This window comes from Aphelocoma coerulescens, chromosome 10 (genome assembly GCF_041296385.1).
Source record: "Aphelocoma coerulescens isolate FSJ_1873_10779 chromosome 10, UR_Acoe_1.0, whole genome shotgun sequence".
Lineage (NCBI taxonomy): Eukaryota > Metazoa > Chordata > Aves > Passeriformes > Corvidae > Aphelocoma > Aphelocoma coerulescens.
The window spans coordinates 10,874,143-10,890,543 of NC_091024.1; the positions used below are offsets into that span (position 1 = coordinate 10,874,143).

Consider the following 16,401-nt stretch of genomic DNA (forward strand, 5'->3'; position numbering starts at 1 on the left):
CTCTCTGCAGCAGCATCTCCCATCTGGCTGTTCAGTACCAAAGAAGTTTCCAGTACTACATCCAACCCCTGGAACTTCCCTTTCTCCTGGACAAACCTTTGGAAGGTAGGCTGGGGAGGTTTGTTTGATTGCATTGGATCTCGTGTGACTGAGACAGGAGTTTATCAGGAGCTGACCTAGACTTACAAGACTAGAGAAACAATTCCTCTGGTCAGGAATTGTGAAAGGTTGGAGAGCTCTTAGAACTGATCCTAGCTTCGGATGTCTTTCTGTTTGCATAAAGACTTTTCAGCAGCTCATTTTGGAGAGGAGAAGTAAAACCAGTGTTTAAATAGGATTGTGTGCATACGTCTGTGTCCTCTCCGTGCCATCCTTTTAACTCTCCTGTCTTTGTTAGGGAGAGTGATTTTCTCATAATGTGCAATTTGTTATACCTATTGCGATGTTCTGCCACATGCATGTTTATGTTCTTTTTAGGTATGAAAAGCAAAGCATGTTTCATCTGTTTATTTGGTACTCCCATGACCCTCTATTACTGTTGCCTTAGTGATCCTCCCAACTGTTTAAATTAACGTTGCCTATTTCGCAAGAAATTTAGGTTGATAACTTCCCTGGGTGTTATGCAAGAGGGTAAGTGTGTGATAACTTGCATGAAGAGCTTACCTGAGAATGATTTAGAAAACTATGATTCATATCCAGCTAAAGAATATGTAACATGCCCACTCTGAGGAAAAAAATAATCCATGAAGAATGTCCATTTAAGGTAAAACATTCAAGCAGTGCTGAAGGGTAAATTCTGTCCAGCCCCAAACCCCTGTCTCCATGCTGTCACAGCTGCAGGCACTGTCACTCTGGCATTTACAATTTCTCTCCCTTTCTAAATGCCGCTCACATAATTATGCAAGATATGCTAATTACCCCCTAATAAAAGGTATGATTACAATTCCACTTTGCCAGTTCTGATTTCTACAGAAAGTCCTGAAAAGATGTAGTCATAGAAACAAATGGTTGCTCAGCACCCCCAGTTTTACTAGAACCACATCTTCCTCGTGCTCTGCTCAAACGGAAGGAAAAAACTCACCCTTCCTTGGATGGTTTCCTGGGGACTGAAAGGCTGGAAAGCCACGGAGCAGCATCACTGGGAACTCTAAACCAGTTTCAATCCTCCTGCTGAGGTTATTTTGGTGAATAACTGGTTTAGGAGGGAGTTTTATACAGCTTAGTCTTGTCTTCAGAGCATCATTTCTAGCAATTTAAAGTTGGTTCCTTGACAGAAGCCGTATCTTCTCCTCCTGCAGAACACTGACCCAGTTTATAATATTACAGAATAACAACTGGACTGCAGTAAAAGCACAATCCTTAACAGCTCCTGGATATGGGCATTTGTTGGGATCAGAATTCAGCTTGGATTGGACGGTCTCAGCCAACTCCTCTCTATTAAGCCAAACCTATGACTATTAATCAGCATAGCCTACAGTCATATATAAAAAAATAGACTGAAACCTGGATCTAGATGTCTCGTTACTCATTTAAGTTAATTTCTTTTTATTGGATAATAGAAAAGCAGTCAGTGAAGTCTTGCTGCCCAAATGGTGGAAAGTTGCAGTACTTTGTTTTTCACACCAGATTTTCTTTTGCAGGATTCCTCATTTTGTGCCATGCAATTCCAGTCCTGATGCTCCAGATCAGCTAGAAATTGTGCTGTGCAGTTCCAATCCTGATGCTCCAGATCAGCAAACTGCTGACCAAGTGAAGTCTTCAGTGGCTTCTGGACACTGAGTTCTGAGTTTTGAACCTTTAGGAAATGCATTTACCGCAGAGGAGGCGGCTACAGAGGAACCGAATCCTTTTCTTGCTTGCCATAGTGTTGGTCCTCTCTTTCTGCCAGCTCCAGTTCAGCCCCTCTGCCCTTCCAGCATCACACAGAGCCCCCCAACCCACAGACCCTGTCAAAGTGACCTCCAGAGACCTCCCCAGCAACAAGACTGCTGTAAGAGGCAATGCCACAGCACCCAAAATAAGGCACTGTATCTATGTGGATCCTGAGCCAGCTGTGCCGGTCACTACATCAGTGAGTACGACACCACAGCAAGAAAATGCCAGTGAAAGCTCCCAAGATGAAAAACCACCCTCTGAGTCCAAAGGAGAATATCCCCAGGACCTATTCAGTGTGGAAGAACGCAGGCAAGGGTGGGTTGTACTTCACATCTTTGGCATAATGTATGTTTTTGTGGCCTTGGCCATAGTGTGTGATGAGTATTTTGTCCCTGCTTTGGGAGTGATCACAGAGAAGTTGCAGATCTCTGAAGATGTGGCTGGAGCCACCTTCATGGCAGCAGGTGGATCAGCACCGGAACTCTTCACCTCCCTCATAGGTGTCTTCATCTCACACAGCAATGTCGGCATCGGTACCATTGTGGGCTCAGCAGTGTTTAATATCCTCTTTGTTGTTGGCACCTGTGCCCTCTTCTCAAGGGAGATACTCCACCTGACATGGTGGCCCTTATTTAGAGACATCTCATTCTACATTGTAGACTTACTGATGCTCATCCTGTTTTTCCTAGACAGTGTCATTGATTGGTGGGAAAGCCTCCTTTTACTGACTGCCTATGCCACATACGTGTACACCATGAAACAGAACGTGTTCCTAGAGCAATGGGTGAAGCAGGAGCTCAACAAGAAGTCAAATGCTGTGCAGGCAGTATCAGCAGAGCATATGCAGAAGGTTGGTGCCATTAGAGTTCAGAGGGCAAGTTGGAAGTAACTTTTTCTAAGGTAAACCACAAAGAAAAAACTGCATCTCCTTCACAAAGCACATATTTGAACCTCAGAATACAGGTACTGGTCAATAATTATGGTTTTAAAATGAGGGAAATGCAAACTAGACAGAGATTCTAAGAGATTGGAGAACTCACTAAAAGGGAGCAATTACTAAAGATCTCAGTTGTGGTTGCTTATGTGCTTTCAAAGACGTGTGGAATTTTGCTTACTTGGTTGTTGTAAAGAAGTTTCAGAACGAACTTCAGAACAAAGTTTCAGAAGTTGAAGGAACACATTCTTGGTCTGGGAATAAGGTTGGACAATTCTGGTAAATAGGGGGGAAAAGGCTTCTGTCCCAGCCTCTTGCAACTGAGAGATGTTGGAGGAAAATTCTCTTTTCCCTTTCTGAAGCCATATGGGTTGCTGGGATGCTGGTGGTATCACTCGTTACCTGATCAGCAGCACAGAGAAGCATCTGGCAGCCTTTAGCAACCACTGCCAGCTCTCCTGGGCAGCACTTGGCAATCAGATTGAAGTGCCCAAACCCAATTCCATGCTACCAGATTTCAAACTGTCCCCTGGCATTGCATGCTCTGCTAGTTGGATGTGTCCCTGGCCCTCAAGCTTGCTTTGCCTTCTGATCCTGGCATTCCACATCATTTAAGGAAAGGAAGGAAGCAGATGAGGAAAGTGAGGATAGTTGAAGTGGTGCAGAATCAAGAAACTACTTCTCTTTCCTGCTTCTGGTTTGTTGTTCAGCCAGTGCTCATGGCTGGGAGTCCTGAAAGCTCCTGTGCTACATTCCAGTGGGATACATGTGCAAAAATACAGCAGTGACACATTCACATCGCTGTGGACATCACCAAGCATCACAAATTGAATCCAGCCCTGCACTTGAAGTTTACAGAGAACTCTTATTAATGTTTAATAGCATGACAGAGAGCTGCTGAACCTATCCCTTGGGAAAATTAAATCACAGAAATTATAAATGATGGAAAGTAATGCTAATTACTGTAAAAAATCCCCCTTTGCACCTTCACTCTGCTGGAAAATGAGTAAGGATACAGATGTTTGGGGATGAAGTCTGGGTCTGTCTGTAGCTACAGGAATCAGTTGTGACTCTGCCCCCAGGTGCCTGCATCCTCACTGGGGAGCTGTAGGTAGAATCCTGTTTTTCTCAGAAGCCAATGGTTTTAAGGAGGCCCATGGCTTTGGCTCTTTCGGTAGCATCCATGGACATTTGTGTCAGCTGTCCCCCTTCCTCACAGGCAGCAGCCTGAAGGATCATTAGATCCTGAAGCAGCAGAGGTGATTGGTCATTTCTGTTCTTTGTTGCTTGCAGACAAGCACTGGGGCAGTTGCAGATGATGGAACAATGAAGCCACCAGATGTGAGGAAGCTGCAGGTAGGTCTAAGCAACTTTACAGGGATCTGAAGTCATTGTATTTTGAATCTCTCCCCATGTCAGGTCATGAATAAAGGTGTCAACTCCTGTGTCAAGAAACCTGGACCAAAGCCTGTATCATATCAGGCACAATGGCCACACTTTGCTTAAGAGGACACCTGGCTGAGGCCTGTCCTTAAAGGAATTTTTATAAAATTTAAGAGACAGCTCAGGCTTCCCGGGTGGATTTAACTAGAAGAGTACTGTTCATTCTCTGCTATAAACAGGCATACAGAAATTCAGAAAGTGAGTCTTCTTACCTGGTTTCATGGTCAGATTTCCTCCTGGGCTCTCATAGCAGAGGCTGGCAGGATCCTCAATAGCAAACACTGAACAGCTCATTCCTCTGTTGCTGTTGAATTGCTGCCCTATGGCCCGGAGAGGCCCTGTCTGATGTAGTGGACAAGGAAACTGGAATTGACTGGCTTTGTGCCTTCCCACAGCCTGGGCCAGCCTTGCAGCGGGGCAGCAGCTCGGCCTCCCTGCACAACTCTCAGATGCGCGGCACCATCTTCCAGCTCATGATCTACACCCTGGACCCCCTGGCAGAAGGTGAGTGGATGTTCCACACCAGAGGGCCTTGGGTTCACAGCCCTGAGTGGTTTAACTGGGAATACAATCAGTATTTTAGGGTCAGCAACTCACCCTTGGGATGCAGCTGAGCATCACAGACGGTGTTTGGTGAGGGGAGCTCTGTGGTGGTGGGATGTGTCCCTTCTGATCGTGTGGCTGGCAAGGACAAACACTTAATGTTTTGGTCCTGCCATATCTACTTTTTCTGTGCCAAGCTAGTTACTGCTATGGTGGCAGCTGCTGCTGCTGGGGTCCCCGAAAGTGGTGACAGTCAGTCCTGTCCCTCATCTCTGCTGTCTCTCCGACTGCAGGGTCATCAAACGTTGAGTTACAGGCTTCCTCTCTTCCGCAGCATGTCCCATCTTCCTCTTCTTAGCTCAGACCTCATCCCAGCCTTGAAACATCAGCAGAAAAAGAGGTTAAAACCCTTGAAGAATTGTCTTTTTGAAATAGTTAAAATCCCAGCTGAGATTCTAATCATGATGGTGAGGCCAATTCTATGTGATTCAGACCGACACCTCTAAAAGCCCACCTGCACTGCTATGGTATTATCACTACCATGGCAAAGCATGCCCACAGCACTGTGCAGGCAGCTCCCCAGGGCCAGGGAGGGACCAGCTCAGGTCCAAGACCTCTTTTAAACTGCTCAGGGTGCAGAGAAGCTTCATCTCCAGACAGTCCAGGGGCTTTGTACACAGCCTTTTAACAGATTGCTTTATATTAACTTTAATCCAATCACACCGTGGAGGTTCCTTTTCCAAGAAATAGAGAAGCACATTAAAAAAAGACATTTTTAAGGTTTTCTTTCCTAGCTCAGCACATGCCCCACCCCTCCACTGCTCTACTTGTTCTAAAGAGATTATCTGCTGCCCATTCAAAGAGAGATTGAAGCTAAGCAGATCAACACCTCTAGTGTCCCTCACAGAGGTTACAAAGAGGACTCTCCAGATCAGAATCCCAGCTGCACAAACTGATCGAGGGAACAAAGGAGGTTGGATGAGGACAGCAAAGCAGATCAGTGGCTGCTTTGACAGATTCCAGTGAAGGCACCCAATGTGTTATGAACAGTAGCCTAACAAGAGCCAGACTCATCAGGGTTTGCTCCTTGCCTCCTTTGCCCCCGAAAGGTTGTATCAACAGCACCAGGATAGACCCAAAACCTTCCAAGAGGATATGCCATTGCCTTGAGCATCAGGAAGTGCCAGAATTGAGGGGCTGATGCCACTCAGAGATCTCCCAGCACCTTCTCATCCTTCCCACACCTCTAAATGTCTCTGTGCAGTATCTCCCCACCCCAGGCCACCACAAGCTTGGCTTTCTGGTCCAGGCTGGTGCCCTGGTGAAACCCTGGAGCCTGTCAGCAGGAGAGTTGTGGGGGGCTGAGTTTGGCAGCCCAAGCCAAGGAAAGCCCCAGCCAGTTCAGCCCAGAATAGGCTGCTGGGAGTTTTCATGCAGTTGCGAGTCACTGTCCTTGCTAACGAGGCTGTTGTTCCCAGGTCTTGTGAATACTGAATAAACAGGTCTGGGGGACCAGCTTGGATCTTCTCTCAGAGACCTTCCCTACCCATTACATAGAATCACAGAATCATTTAGGTTGAAAAAGACCTTTATGACCATCGAGTCCAGCACTGCCAAGGCCACATGTCCCCAACTGCCCCATCTACACATCCTTTAAATCTCTCTGGGGTTGGTGACTCCCTGTGCCAGGGCTTGAGAACCCTTTGGGTGTAGAAATTTTTCCTGATACCCAACCTAAGCCTCTGCCGGCGGCCCAGCAGGGTGTGAGCTCCTGTGTGTGCGGCAGCCACTAGATGGGAGTGTGGCCGTGTGTATTTGGGTCTGATACCGCAGGGGTTGTGCCGGGATGGGCTGCAACAGCCTCTCCAGAAGGTTTTTATTTCCTAGACCCTTTACTTTACTAACGCCACTGAGTTAATGGCAAAACCTCTGTCCCTTCGTGCCTGCTCCACTCAAGACTGTGAGAACAGAGACAGCGCCTTATAAAATATAACAATAAAATGACTGTATTACAACAGTTCAGCACTCAAAATCAAGGAGCCAGTGTGTCTTGTAGGAGATACTCCTGACCCTGATAAATTCCTACCTGAAGAAAAGAAAGTCTGGAGAAAAGGAATTTATGCATGGACTAAAAAACCTAAGTGCCTTGAGGAGCTTGGCCAAAGAAATGAAATGACATCCTGAGGATGGCTCTGAAAAAGGATTTGAACTTGCCAAGGCATATCAGGACTTGTGTTCTGATATGTTAATAGTTCCCAGTCCTGTGTTAACAGCTCTGCAGCCCTGTGGGACCCTGGGGACAGCTATGCCTGGTTGCCATGGATCACCAACACAGTCCCTCCCTTTGCTGTGTGTGCAGCACTGTCTGTACCAGGCACATTTCTGTAATTAGGCTGCCACATAAAAGATGATCCCAAAGCAATTTATCTTTCCTCAAGGGCCCTTGTTCCTTCTTGCCAAGGCCTGTAGCATCAGCACTTAGAGGCTGTGGTAATGAACACTCGACAGAGGAAAAGGTTGCCAGCAGTTGCTCAGCAGTTCTTCACTGAACCTACTGCAATTAGGATTCTGTAGGGTTTCCTTCTTTCTGCTGCCCTCGCTTTTTATTTGGGCAGCACAGAAGTGGTTTCAGGGCAGCAAGGTACAAAACATAGAAAAGCTGGGCCTCCAAAACCGAATTTCAGGGGCAGAGGTCTTGGAAGTACAAAACAAATCTGAAACACAAACTTGCAACACCCCTTGTGTGAAACAAAATTTCTCAGTTGAAGAGTGGATTGAGTTCAGAATGTGTTTTTTTTTCCTTTTTGTGTTAGGAAGGTATCATTACTTAAGTCTTTTTCTCTGTCTCCAGGGAGACTACATGTTTACTTTAGAAATTCCAATATTCACATTTCATCCTGAATTATATTTTTGACAGAACTTTTTACTTTCAATGTGCGTTTTTTTAAATTAGGAATTTCTAGCAAGTTTTTTCTTTTGTCCCTTTCCCCACTTTCTGTGAAAGTGAGTAGAAGAAGAGCACGAGATCTTTTCAAGATCATCCCATTACACACCAGAGGGAACTGCTGGGGAATTAAAGGGAGCGAGGATTTTGGAAATGCTCAGGAACCCTCTCATTTCTGAACCTCTAGCCTTACCATCAGACTCTTCAAACTCTAGTCACACAAAAAGGCAGAAGCCTACATTTCTTTTTGAATGAAGCAAAAGGCTCCAGCAGAGAGGTTCTCAGAGCTGCCTGCCCTCACTATGCCCCAGTTAACAAGGTAATGATTTTGGAAATTAGACCAGAGCAGTGGGCACTGTTGCAGGCCGGACAAGGCTGAAGGCAGCTACAGCTTCTCCTTGCTTCATTAGCATTCTATCATTTGTTGTAAGAGAATCATGATACAAAGGGGCAAGAGGAATTGAAAGACCTTTTTTTTATATTTCCACTTTTAGACAGCAGAATCTCCAAATCTTTCAGGTTCATGCCAAATTGTAAAGAAAAAATCCTCCCTGCTGATTGTGTTGTGAATCCTGTTGGATTGAATACTAGTGCCAAAGAGTGAATTAAATGTAAAAGCCAAATTCAAGGTAGAAGCTCAGCTACCACCTGAAGTCCATCCTGGATGCTGTCAATTCACAGAACAAGAATTCTCCTGGAGAACATCTCAGGGCCACTGGACACAGACATGCCCTGTGTCATGCATTCTCCACCCAGGGGACAGAGTTGCCAGCAGTGAATGCCCCAGGGGACTGAGAGGGACACTGACCTGCACAGCTAATCCAGAACAGCATGGACTGAGCTCACGGACATCCTTCCTCCCCATGCTGACATGCAGATCTGGCCAGCTTAGAGCCAGTTCTGCCTCCAGTCTCAGCCCCTCCTGCAGGAATTGTGTGTCAAAGGAATTAACACCCTTTTAAATGAGGCTGATCTCATGAGAACTGGACAGTGGCCTGGGCCTAATCTGTTTATCCTGACAGAGAGATGCTCCCAGGCTCCACTTGGCACTCCCAGCCCGTGGCCTGGCTGAGGGCAGCGAGCCAGCAGCTTGAATTTCCATAATCTCAGCCTGAGCCTGACTACCCTGACCCTGCTGACAGGAGCTTTTGCAGCAGCTTCTGGGAAAAGCCAAACAGAAGGATGCACTGCCCACTGCTTAGAGGAGACTGGGAGCAAAAGGTCACCCCTGCACTGAGGGATGTGCTTGTGCACAAGCACAGGGAGAAGGAAGTAAAACACTTCACATCCCCTCCAGTGAACTTCAGTTGACAAGGAGGATGGAAGATTCCGGCTCTTGAGTCCAGCCAGCCTTTCAAAGGAGAATAAATTACCATTTAGATTAGAAATTCTTACCTGTGATGGTGGGGAGGCCCAGGCACAGGATGCCCAGAGAAGCCGTGGCTGCCCCTGGATCCCTGGAAGGGTCCAAGGCCAGGCTGGATGGGGCTTGGAGCACCCTGGGATAATGGAAGGTGTCCCTGCCCATGGGAGAGGGTGGCACTGGATGGTCTTTAAGGTCCCTTCCAGCTCCAACCATTCTGTTACTTCATGATCATTTCATCTCAGTCCAGCCATTCCACTGCTCAGTGGAAATCCTGGTTGGTGAAAGATGTTTCTGTCAGACAGAAGCAGGAATCTCACCAGAGTAGGACTTGTCCCCTGAGGTGTTAATGTCTGAGCTGAGCCCCGTTATTGGGCATACACCAGAATTTACTGATTTTCACAAGGTTCAGTTCAGAATAGTAATTCTGCTCAAATGGCTGGACCTGCTATTTCTATTATCTCAATGTCACTCTGATTAATAAAGTGGCAGGGCCCTGCCCTTGAGGCAAATGACAACAGCACCTTCTGGGTGCATAGTCAACAGCACAGTAGATTAAATCAGTGTGATAAAACTTTCAGAGGAAATTAATTTACAGCCCTGCACAAAAGCCAAGCACAGCATTGGCCAATTCCTTGTGGCTACTGTCCACGAGCAAATCCAGTGACCCTCAGTCATTGGGTGTGCAGCTCAACAAAGGACATAGATTAGAGCAAAATGGGACTTTTCTTTGAACCCGTTCTTGTTCACTTTCTCTGAGAATCAGCAGTAAGATATTTGAGCAAAAAACAACTATGGAGACACACAGTTTCACAGTTCACCGTAAACCACTAAAAAAGCAGCTCAGCAGAGTAGAGCAGAGCTTGGTTTATAGTGGAAGAAGCCCTCGGCAGTCCCAGAAATAGAGCAGCAGACCTGTGCTGGTGAAGATCATCTCTCAGACAGCCTGGACCATGCTGAACCTGGATACCAGGAGCAGGAGACACTTGTGTATACTTAGAAAAAGCAATAATTTTTCAGGGAACTGGAACATAAAAGGTGTTTATTTTCCATTCCCATCAGATCCCCAGGCTGTAAGCAGCACCCTAAAGCCTCTTCAGCAGCCACATGGCAGGAGGAAGGTGTCATTTTTAGTTTGCACATAATCTAGCCTGGAAAAAAAATCAATAGTCCATTGCGAAAAAGATGATATTGCACCGAAACTCCTCCTCTGTTCTTTCTGCATTTTCTTCCTATGAAGTACAGATATCCCCTGTATTACTGACCCAGAAAGGATTTCTCATTCCTCTAGATTCTCTCTAAATAGGATGGTGTTAGTACCATGTCAAATTGCTGGTGTAATTGCTGTAGCACTAGGCAGTTAAATACCACAGCTATGACTAACTAGCAGCAGCCAAAACCTGGGGTCACAGCCAGAACAACTCCTGGAGAAGTGCTGGCTGCAGCCCCTGCAAGGGGAAGGGGGCAAGAGCATGCGTGTGTTGGGGAAGCAGTGACAGCCCCTGATGACTGTGTCCTTCTCTCACCCACAGCAAAATTTAAAGACAGGGTTGACATCCTGAGCAACATGGCCAAGGCTGAGACCCTGGAAGGACAAGGCTCCCAGCCAGGTGAGTGCAGGAAGAGCCAGTGCTGTTTGCTTTGTTTTGCACTGCAAGCCTTCACCTTCCCAGCACACAAAGCCCGAGGGCTGGCAAAGAAACACTGGGGTCTAACACAAATTTTGTGCTATTACTGGTCACAGATGACTGCTGTAACAATGCAGCAGAAATCAATCGATGCACGCAGGCAGGAACAGCCATCCCCAGCAGAGCTGTTAGTGAGGCAGCGTCCGGGCAGGGAGGGCTACAAGGATGCACTGGAAATGGCCAGGGAACAGTGCAGGAGTGAAATCAGACCATTGCAGATAGCACTTGGGTGCTGCTGGTCTTTGGTAGACGGTGCAAATGAGGCGTTTGTTAAAACAAAGTACCTTCACACACTTGCAGAAGGACACAGAAGGCTCCTCCAGAGGAAATAAGCTGCACTGACTCCCATCTATAGCAATTCCAAAGACCTGTGCACCCTTCCTTTAATAGAATCACAGAATCATGTAATGGTTTGGGTTGGAAGGGTCCTTAAAGACCATCCAGCCCCACTCCCTCCCATGGGCAGGGACACCTTCCATTATCCCAGGGTGCTCTAAACCCCATTCAGCCTGGCCTTGGACACTTCCAGGGATCCAGGGGCAGCCACAGCTTCTCTGGGTAACCTGTGCCAGGGCCTCCCCACCCGCACAGGTAAGAATTTTTTCCTAACATTTAACCTAGATCTGCCCTCTGTCAGTTTAATGGTTTTTTTGGGTTTTCTCTGTCACTGCTGAGACACAGGCTTTGTGAGCTACCTTGGAGCCAGAACTGGCCTGTGCTACAACACAGGTTTGTGCTGCCAGCAAGGCTGCAGCTTTTGAATAACAAGAAACTTTTGTGTGGAAGATCCCAGCTCCACATGACATAGGCACCCGAGCACCTCCCAACACTGGGCCTCACGCAGGTGAATGAATCCCAAACTTGAGAAAAACACTGTTTAAAACCCAACTAAATTTTTGGTGCATGCTATAAGCACCACACTGACTTCACTCCCTCACCTCTGCTCCGTGTTATCCATGTTTCTACTCTATTTCCACAGAGGTTTCCGTGTTCATCTTGGCTATGCAGGTTAATTCAGGAACAGCAGGACATTGCAGTTACTTCCTTGTATGTGTCAGCACTTTCCTCCTATTTGCTTTTGAATACCCACCAAATGATCAGGGATTAAAGTCTGGCAGTACATCCTGGTCATTTCTCAGAAGCCTTGAAGAATATCAGGTCCCTGAAGAACGCTGTGCTCTGCTGGGAAGGGGGGGTGGGGGGAATCTGAGAAGCCAAGCTTTACATCCTTTCTGGGTTTTAAGGATGGTTTTAATATAATCTTCAGAATCCAGAAAGAAACCAAGAAATGTTAGTCAGCTGCAGATGGAGTAATTAGCATTTCCCTGTTACACATGTACCCCTTACAGCAGTTCGGGATGGAAGGTCAGGGGAGCATCAAGATGTCATTCTACTCCAGGTGGGCCAAATTCTGCCCAGATTTACCAAACACAGTCATAGGAGTCAGGGAGGACACACAACAAACCTAAGCAATCTCAGGGTGTTTAACCTGAAATGCCACCATTGTGGTAGGGAGCTCAGAGCTCCTGCTGGTCACAGGGAAAGTGACCACCTGCTATGATGACCACCCATCCAAGATGACTGAAACCAGAATTCCTTCTTATTGCTTTTTGTAGAAGAGGAAAAGAAAGCACCGAGCACCGTCCAGGTAACTCCTGCCAGTGACTCAGAGCCCAGCAAAGACACACAGAAGGCAGAAGTGCCACAGGATGGACAGGTATCAAAACCAGGAGCACAGGCACTAAGTGCCCATCCAGGCTGACCTTCACGTGTACTTTCTTTCTTCCCTCTCCAGAGCTGTTGGGATGGCACTGGCATCTATAAATAGGTTCTGTGTGTAGTGATTTATTAAGATGCTGGCTGAAACATTTTGTCTTACAAACACAAATTGGGTCCAAATTATGACACCAACTGAGACTGGATAGTATTGTCCTCTCAAATGACTCTTCTGTGGTCAGAGGGCACTCCAGGGTAAGGGAAGATAAGAGTACCTGCCTGTCCTGTGCTCACCAGCAGACTGTTCTGTTTTGCTCCCCAAATCCCTTTCAGGTGATGTAATTTGGCAGCTCTGATGAGAAAAGGCTTTTCAAGGATATAAAATGTTTGTGTCTAGAAGGTAGTTCTAGTTAATGGATGCCAATTAGTTAACAATACACAGGTACTGGGGTGGGGGTGTGCCTGGATTCTGTCCCACAAGAGCTGTGGCTTCCCTCAGCAGGTTACAAATGTGAGCTCTGCTCAGGTGAGGCCATAGTGAGTAACTGCAGCTCCTTGTTAGTGTGAAAACATATTGGCTTTTTGATTTTTTATCCTGACATACAGCCCCCATCAAGCAGTGACAGCTCAGACAGCAGCTCTGAGAGCCAGGAGGACAGCGATGGTGACAGCACAGAGGGTGATGAAAACGATGAGCCCTTATCTCTGGAATGGCCAGAATCAAGGAAGAAACAAGCAATTTACCTTTTCCTCTTTCCCATTGTCTTTCCTCTCTGGAGCACTCTGCCTGATGTCAGAAACTCGGTAAGAATCTATCTTCCTTCTGCTACTGGAGTCATTAACTAAGCTACAGACTTCCTCCAGGCAAGAGTCCCTGGGTCCATTTTTCCATGTCTGGAGTCTGCATAGTTGAAATACTGTTACTGCTGCAGGGAGTGGGACAAGAGCCCCAGCTGCAGTGTAATGTCATCCCAGAGACTTTATTTAGTAAACCACAAACTCTAGCAACTACAGGTCACCTAATCAAGCTGAAAAACAGAGCAAACAGAGCAAACAGAGACCAGGGTCCAAGTTAAAGTAATCAAATGCAGTGAAGTGTTTCAGGTGAATAGTTTTCAGTGGGGACTATTAACTTCCCTGAAACATCTCTTTTTTCTTTTCAAACTTGATTTCAACAGGAGTCCAAAAAATTCTTTGTCATCACATTTTTTGGATCCATCCTCTGGATTGCTGCATTCTCTTACCTCATGGTGTGGTGGGCTCACCAGGTAAGAGGCTTATGTTCTTTCTGCAAATCACCATTTCAGAACAAGTAGATGGAGAGAGGGGACAGTGTTACTGTGGCATTTTATCTGATGAATTACAGCTGCAGTCATCTATCACAACAGTAGAAACTTTGTTTTGTTAAAACCCAAATGGGAATTTTTGATTTGACAAAGATTCATTCTTTTCTGAGAACTTCCAAGGGAGTTTGTGCATCAGTGAAAGGAAAAGTACTATCAAGATTTATCTTAATTCTGACTTTTCATTGATTAATGTTTCTGTGCAGAACATAATTATCCATTACCTAATTAAAATTCTAGGAAAATATAGGTTCTGATTCTGGAGGCTGCTAAATGATCTTCACTCCCCCAGTCTTAATGTTCACCTGGTATTCTGGGAACTAATACTTCCATCTTGTAGGATCAGCCCCCCAGTCTGTATTGAGTGATATATTGCACATGCCCAGTAAATCTGATCATGCTGTAAATCCAAGGACTGTCATCTCCAAAGGCCCTTGGATCTTGCGGAGCTGATGTTAAATTTGGAAAGGCAGACAGCATCTAGAAGAGGAGGACTGAGGACAGGAAAATTGTGCTGGAGCTGACTTGACCTTGGCTCGGTGCTGGCATCACTGTGGTCAGATTCCCTACATTATAGAGCAAATCCAGAATCAACAGACACTGTAAAATTGAACTTTTTAATTCTATAAAGCAGGAAAATGCTGCCACATTTATGGAACTCAGAATATTTTAATGCAAATATGGCACAAACACTAACACTTCACAGAGCAAGTATACTCCTGTTCCATTGCTAACTGCACTACCCAACTTTGTGTTGATTAGGTTGGTGAAACAATTGGGATATCAGAGGAAATTATGGGGTTAACCATACTGGCAGCAGGCACATCCATCCCTGACCTCATCACCAGTGTCATCGTGGCACGGAAGGGCTTAGGGGACATGGCTGTGTCCAGTTCCGTGGGCAGCAACATCTTCGACATCACTGTTGGGTGAGTAGCAGGTCAATGCTAAGAGATGCATTTCTGAACCACAACGTTACCTGGTTTGAAACCAAACAAACCTCAGTTAATTTCATTTTAGCTGTAGTTAAAATGAAGGGCAGCTGAGCAACCAGTTCCTTTTGAAGAAACCCAACCCAAACCCAGCCAGGAAAGACAAACTGTCATAACTCAGCCCACTATCCTCACCCAATTCTAAATCAACACAAAATTACCAATTTTTCAAGACAAAAATGCAAGAGATCTTTGGCTAATGTCAAAGATACACAGGCAGGAACCTTATCTGGTCACTCAGAGACACTCAGCTCCTGGGGAAGGTCAGTATCAGTGCTTTGATCTCCCATCCTAAACAATCAGGACATTTCTTTATTATAGCACACCAAGGCACTTAATTCTTAGGCATTATTTTCAAACCCCTTTTACTCTTGTATTGGATTATGATAGTGCAAGCATTATCCAAATGCAGTTTTGACAGGAACAACATTCAGTTTAGATTTATGCTGAGCTATAGTGAATACAATCATGCTTTTTTTCCCCTGTAACAGTTTGGAAAAATTGCTTAGTTGTGACGCAAAAAATGAACTGCCTTAAAACATTTATTTCAATTACTTTTCCTTTCCTTGCAGCCTGCCAGTTCCCTGGTTCCTTTTTTCTATCTTCAATGGCCTCAGCCCTGTGGCAGTCAGCAGCAATGGTTTGTTTTGTGCAATTGTTCTCCTTTTCCTCATGCTCCTGTTTGTGATTATCTCCATCTCTCTCTGTAAATGGAAAATGAACAAACTACTGGGGCTCACCATGTTTGCTCTCTACTTTGTGTTTCTGATCATCAGTGTGATGTTAGAGGACAAGATAATATCCTGCCCAGTATCTGTATGACATGTGGACACTTCAAGATCTATGTGAGGATCCAGCAACATCAAAAGATGGTTGAAGTAGCAGTTGTTCTGCTGAAAAAAGCAACCAGAATTGTAACAAACTTACTGAAAATAAGGTATCTTTAACATGCTAAAAAATAAATCAGTCTCAAGTGGTGTGTCAGCCTCTACTGTTTTTCATTAGGATCAGAACAGATACTGAAATGACCAATATCAAATAACACACATTTAAGCACTTGTGGAAAGGCTGATACAATTTAGATGCATCAAATTTTCACTAGGGCTGATCCCCTGAAGTTACAAGAGCTGATTTTCAGCACAGAATATTTACTCATTATAGGAAATTTTCAGGACCACACTAAATTACCCAGTGAACTGCTCAAACTCCCTGAAATCAGTGACTTTTACTTCAGTGGGAAGAGAATCAGACTGATGTGGCTGGGCCTTTACAGAACTGCTCTGTTTAAAATCCCTGTGTGGACACACAGGCTGCAGCTCAGCAATGAACTCCCTCAAACTGCACTGAGCTCCTTTCAAATCTGTACCTGATCTTGCAGTGTGGTGCCTAAATTCATGCGACGTGCCACCAGTACAAGCGTGACGTCATCTGGGTTTACCTCTTCCTGCAATGAGACTAAAAGGCTCAGGGGTTAGAATAGCACATCACCTCTAATCAAAACTAAAGCCAGGAATCAAATACTACAAGGAGTTGAACTGCTGGGAGTTTTTTTTCATCCTG

General features: G+C 45.6%; 2 protein-coding genes across 4 annotated transcripts in view; one reads left to right on the forward strand and one right to left on the reverse strand.

Moving 5' to 3' along the window:
• The first annotated feature begins 1,799 nt into the window (after positions 1–1,799).
• Positions 1,800–15,693, forward strand: SLC24A1 (solute carrier family 24 member 1). The gene is made up of 9 exons (XM_069025894.1): positions 1,800–2,725; positions 4,103–4,165; positions 4,648–4,756; positions 10,635–10,736; positions 12,422–12,507; positions 13,113–13,310; positions 13,685–13,774; positions 14,612–14,778; positions 15,414–15,693. Exons 1-9 carry the CDS (start codon positions 1,805–1,807, stop codon positions 15,661–15,663), a joined length of 1,986 nt encoding a protein of 661 aa, XP_068881995.1. The 5' UTR covers positions 1,800–1,804; the 3' UTR covers positions 15,664–15,693.
• DENND4A (DENN domain containing 4A) overlaps positions 14,453–16,401 on the reverse strand; it is a 50,870-nt gene continuing 48,921 nt past the window's right edge. The window contains exons 34-36 of one of the 3 annotated variants that reach the window (XR_011154182.1): positions 16,208–16,296; positions 15,582–15,731; positions 14,453–14,828 (exon numbers count right to left, since the gene is read on the reverse strand). The gene's annotated coding sequence lies outside the window, so the exon portion shown is untranslated. Of the gene's footprint in view, positions 14,829–15,581; positions 15,735–16,207; positions 16,297–16,401 lie in introns of all 3 variants that reach the window. The other 2 variants (XR_011154181.1, XR_011154183.1) reach the window with 2 other exon arrangements.

What these genes read in the sequence shown, in the direction of transcription:
- SLC24A1 (XM_069025894.1), top strand. Translation starts at nt 1,805, where the DNA reads ATGCATTTACCGCAGAGGAGGCGGCTACAGAGGAACCGAATCCTTTTC. An exon ending in GTGCAGGAAGAGCCAGTGCT is followed by an intron (nt 10,737 to 12,421) that starts GTTTGCTTTGTT and finishes AGGAAAAGAAAG; the next exon opens with CACCGAGCACCGTCCAGGTA. An exon ending in ATCTTCGACATCACTGTTGG is followed by an intron (nt 14,779 to 15,413) that starts GTGAGTAGCAGG and finishes CTTTCCTTGCAG; the next exon opens with CCTGCCAGTTCCCTGGTTCC.